At 40.7% G+C, this 5,659-nt stretch overlaps 1 protein-coding gene across 1 annotated transcript in view; it reads right to left on the reverse strand.

Moving 5' to 3' along the window:
• LOC103198375 (phospholipid-transporting ATPase IB-like) overlaps positions 1 to 5,659 on the reverse strand; it is a 320,073-nt gene that overhangs the window by 203,833 nt on the left and 110,581 nt on the right. The window contains exon 16 of the mRNA XM_042781173.1: positions 4,166 to 4,304. Within this exon, the coding sequence (XP_042637107.1) occupies positions 4,166 to 4,304 (139 nt within the window). The remainder of the gene's footprint in view (positions 1 to 4,165; positions 4,305 to 5,659) is intronic.

Consider the following 5,659-nt stretch of genomic DNA (forward strand, 5'->3'; position numbering starts at 1 on the left):
AGGGGAAGATTAAGAATAATAATAAAAAGGACAGAAGCATTAATAACATTAGTTATTTTAAAACAGACAAATACAAGCAACTAATCACCAGAAAAAAGAAAATGAAAAAGAAAAAAAATAAAAATAAAAAAAGAGAAAACAGGAAAAAAATCAGTGGAGGACAGGGCAGGGCACCCAGGCTCTGTCTGAGCACACAGACTGTGATGGAGTTCTTGTGGGCCCAGAAGGTAGGTGGTAGTGGAGATGGCCACACCTCCATTCACCAAGCAGATGTAGGGTATAAGAGTAACAAAAAGAATGTCGTACCTTTTCAGTCTTGCAGGCCCCGAGTGTCCTTGGGATTGCTGGAAAGTAGAACGTGTTCTTAAGCCCCTGGAATCTACGAGAGCACTGTCTCTAAATATCCAAAATAGTCAAGCCGCTTTTTAACCCTTCAAAAAGGTGACGCCCTCCGGACCAGCAAAAGTCCACAGTTCAGCCCACCTTTCTCTTCACCTTCTCCGTTTGTTCCCCAGCCACTGTGCACAGTCCTCCGTACAGTTCCTGGTTAGCAGGGTGATTTTTAGGTTAATTCTTAGGTCCTACCAGCACTCGGGAATCTCCAAGCTGTCTGTGCCATCAGGATAGCTCAGGATCGCTGCCAGACCACAGCTCCGTATGTCTCCTTTTTTGGTATTTTCATGCAATTCTTCTGCTAGTTGGGGTTTAGTCCACTTCTGTATCTTTCCCTTCAATGCTCAGGGGTCCAGGATTATCTTCTGTTTCTGTGTTAATTGGTTTCCCTTTTCTTTGTTTAAGAGGGTCTGTGTAGTCTTTCTGCCTAGTCCGCCATATTGCCGGAACCTCGGTTCGCAGGTTCTTCATTATTCTTTAATGTAGCATAGTATTCCATTGTGTGTACGGACCACAGTTTGGTTATCCATTCATCTGTTGATGGGCACTTAGGTTGTTCCCACCTCCGTGCTATTGTGTATACTGGTGCAATGCACATGTGTGTGCATATTTGTGTTCGTGTCCTGGTTCTCACTTCTTTAGCAATCCCTAGTAGGGGGATTTCTGGATCAAATGGTATTTCCATTTGCAACTTTTTAATGAAGTGCCATACACTGTTTTACACAGCGATTGTACCATTTTACAATCCCACCAGGAGTATCTGAGAGTTCCAATCCGATAGAGACTTTCCTTATAGCTCTCTTCATTTCCCCTGTGCCCTTACCAGAATTGCTTTTGATGTTCTTAATTCTACCAACAGTCTCTTCAAGGCAATCTAGGTTTTTACTATTGTTGTTGTTGTTATGTGCCATCGAGTCAGACCCGACTCATAGCGACCCCTCCCTGGGTTTCCAAGGCAGTATCACTATGAAAGTAGATTGCCCTCATCTTTCTTCCGAGGAGTGACTGGTGGGTTTGAACCACCAGCCTTCTTGATAGCAGTCAAGTGCCTTTGGCACTACACTACCAGAGCTCCCTATTAGACACCTTAAAACTCTTCCAGCCTCCACCCATTCCCCAATTCCAAAACCACATCTACATTGCAGGTATGTTTTAGCCTAGCACCCCCTACTTCCAATAGTAAATTCTGTTTTATTTAGTTCCGCTGTAACAGAAATATCACAAGTGGGTAGCTTTAATGAAGAGAAATTTATTTTCTCACAGGTTAGGAGGCTAGAAGTTCAAATTTCGAGTGTCGGCTCTAGGGGCACAGGCGCCCTCTCTCTTGGCTCTGGGGAAGGCCCCTGCTCCTTGGCTCTTTGGTGTGGTATCTATATTCCTTTATCTCTGCTTGTTTAATCTGCTCCTTTTATGTCTCGTAAGACACTGACTCAAAATACACCCTACCCTAATCCAGTCTCATTAACATTAACAAGGACAACTCCTTCCCAAATGGGATTATGCATGGAGGTTAAGATTTACAACATGTATTTTGAGGAGGACACACTTCAAACCATCACACCAACTCTTTATTGACCTAAGTTCTTTTCCAGCTACCACCCCAACTCTCGGCTGCTTTTTTAATAGCAGAACTCTTCGAAAGAGTTGCCTATACTTACTGTATCCACATCAACAAGTGCTGGCATTCAACCCATAACATATATCCCCACATTAGTTTCTTTTCCACATTCTCCATTGGGCCCAAGTACCCAAGTACATGTGGTTGTGACACAGTGACCCCCAGTGGGTTTCCAAGGCTGTAAATATTCACGGGAGGAGACTAGTCACCGTCACCTCTTGTCTAGCCTGCTACCAACGCCTTCTAACTGGCCTTCCTGCCTCCATTTAGTCTAGTTTCAACACAGTATCCAACACATATTTTTGAAACAAATTAGAACACAGGACTGTTTTGCTGAAAACCCTAAACATTCCCTTCTATGGCCTGGCAAGTTGTCACCACCAATTCTTTCATTTGCTCACCATGTTGTAGTCATACTCTTCCTCAATTGCTCCTCAAATGTGACAAGCATATTCCATTTTGTGCTTGCTATTCTCTCTGCCAGGAGCTCTGGTAACATAGTGCCTAAAGCACTGGACTGCTAACCAGAAGGCTGGTGGCTCAAATCCACCAGCCACTCCTTGGAAGGAAGGCTGGGCAATCTACTTCCGTAGTGATTCTGCCTCAGAAACCCAAGTGGGGGTCGCTATGAGTCGAGTCCAAGTCAACATACCAGCAACAACATTTTCTCTGCCTGAGTACTGCCTCCAGCGATCCTTCCAGGGTTTGCTCCCTCTTTCCACTTGGGTCTCTGGTTCAAATACATCCAACCTCCTTAACAGGTCTTTTATCTAAAAGTACTCCTCTCTCTCTATATATATATCCTTGTTTTTATTTTTAGTACTTATCACAATAATATTATTGTGATATGTGCCATCGAGTCGGACCCAACTCATAACGACCCCTCCTTGGGTTTCTGAGGCAGTATCACTATGGAATTAGATTGTCCAACCTTCCTTCCAAGGAATGGCTGGTGGGTTTGAACCGCCAGCCTTCTGGTTAGCAGTCAAGTGCCTTAGGCACTATGCTAGCAGAGCTCCTAGTAATATTATAGTCTATATTTATTTGCTTGTTTATTTTTGCCTTCTCCACTTGGATGCAAGTTTTATGATGGCAGATACTTTCTTACTCAAATAAGTATTTGTTACCAGCGACTAGAATTTTCTGCACATAGTGAATACTCTGGGTTTACTGAATGAATGTATGTAAAACAAATGAATGAAAACAACATTCAAAAGGTATCTGGTGCCTACAAAATCAATTTAAAGAATAGTAGTTCCATCTCCTCACCATGAAAAGTTGCCCAGTCATCTGATTTTCAATTCCTTTTCTTGCTCTTTTCAACACAAAATATAATCAAACATTGAAGTTGTTTAAAAAAAAAAGCAAAAAACTATCAAGGTAGAAAGAAGTAGCATCAGAGCTTGAAAGAAAAAAGCACCAACTGGATATTACCACTAATAATCAACATGTTTATAAGTGGAAACATATAACACAAAGATAGGCATATACTCAGAATTGGAGAAAATACCATAAAGATGGGAGCTCTGGTACTTGACTGCTAACCAGAAGGCTGGCAGTTCAAATCTATTAGCCACTCCTTGGAAGGAAGGTTGGGCAATCTGCTTCGTAGTGATATCGCCTTGGAAACCCAAGGAGCGGTTGCTATGAGTCAGGTCTGACTCAACGGCACATAACAACAACAATACGTAACACCAGAAAGATAATTTGAAGTTTTGAGAGAAGGAACAACAAGTCACATATTACTAATATTATTCTGCACTCTGTACTTCAAGAATGCAAGGAAAGTTTACTTTGTCTAACGTATTCAAATTCTTTGCTTTATGATGAGAAGGTTCATTTGCATTCCATTTTTCCAAAGACATAGAAAACAATAACTTTAAGAAAGGTCAACCAGACATTCTTGATACTAGAATGTATTTAGTATATGCATACTCACTGCCATCAAGTCAATTCTGACTCCCAGTGACCCCCACTGGGTTTCCAAGGCTGTACATCTTTACAGGAGTAGATTGCTCCATCTTCATTCCATGGAGTGGCTGGTGGCTTTGAATTGCTGACCTTGTGGTTAGCAGTCAAATGCCTTATCCACTGTGCCACCAGAGCTCCTAGTATACAGCCATATAATTTTTCAAGGCTTTTTGTGTCGATTACCTATGTTAACTGCAGTTTCTTGTTTATCTCCCGTCAAGACCCAAATTCTTATGTTTGCTTTCAGTAAAGCTGTGATGGTTTCTGGAACACGGGCTTGAAGGTGATCCTCAACGGCTGTGGCTCCAAGCAGCAGAAATTCCTAAATGTTTACCAAAAGAGGTATTTTTTTTTATTACTTATCAAAGTTAGAATATTTTCAAAGTTGAATAATAACAGTAAATTTTGACAAAAGATACACCATCTAATAGTTTATTCTGCAAAATCCCATATATGTGTACACACAAGCACACATACGCACACACACCCATACTTTATTTTCTATTCTTTTCCACTGGTGTATTTCTTTCTCTATATTTCACTGTATCATGAGTACAGAATTAGGGTTAACATCACCGTCTCTGGGATTAATGCTTTAACTCTACAATTTATTATAAAAAAACAACTCACTGCTGTTGAGTCATGTCCAACTCATAGCGACCCCTCCTTGGGTTTCCGAGGCAGTATCTCCACGGGAGTAGATTGCCCAACCCTCCTTCTGGGGAGTGGCTGGTGGGTTTGAACTGCCAGCCTTCTGGTTAGCAGTCAAATGCCTTAGGCACTATTTGATGCATTTCTACTTTGCATTAAATTATAGATTACATGAGGAGAACTACCACTTTTGTGTTACTGAAATTACTTAAAATTCCTCAATATTCTCATCTCTAAAGGGAGAAAAATAAGATTACGCTTAGGATTACTATGAGAGTTAACATATTTAAATGATTAGAATAATGCCTACAGATTATAAATACTCAATAAATATTAAATCTTACTTTAATTAGGGAGTTCTGGAGGTGCAGTGCCTAAGACATTTGGCTGCTAACCTGGAGGATGGTGGTTCAAATCCACCAGCCAGTCCATGGAAGGAAGATGAGGCAATCTACTTCCTTAAAGATTTATCGCCTTGGAAATTCAATGGGGGTAACTATGAGTTGGAATCAACTCAATGGCAGTAGGTTTGGTTATTATTATTATTATTACTTTAATTATAACTATTTTATAAATGCTGATGTTAGTCAAGTAAGCCACTTTTTAATTTTCTTCAATTATCTTGATAATTCTTAGGTTTCTCCCACTTTTATGTGAATATTAGGACAAACTTGTCAAGTTCTGTGAAAATCCTGCAGGAAATCTGATACATTTCGACTTTGTACTAAAACACAGATTACATGATGAGAACAGCCACTTTTATAATATTGAGTTTTTATAGCACACACACACACACACACATATGTTGTTGTTATGTGCCCTCAAGTTGGACCCGACTCATAGTGACCCCTCCTTGGGTATCCGAGGCAGTATCACTATGGAAGTAGATTGCTCAACCTTCCTTCCGAGGAGTGGCTGGTGGGTTTGAACTGCCAACCTTCTTGTTAGCAGTCAAGTGCCTTAGGCACTATGCTACCAGAGCTCCCATATGTGTATGTGTATGTATATATATATATATATATATAT

Source organism: Orycteropus afer, unplaced genomic scaffold, assembly GCF_000298275.1.
Source record: "Orycteropus afer afer isolate SDZICR_OR568_19922 unplaced genomic scaffold, OryAfe1.0 scaffold00092, whole genome shotgun sequence".
Taxonomy (NCBI): Eukaryota; Metazoa; Chordata; class Mammalia; order Tubulidentata; family Orycteropodidae; genus Orycteropus; species Orycteropus afer.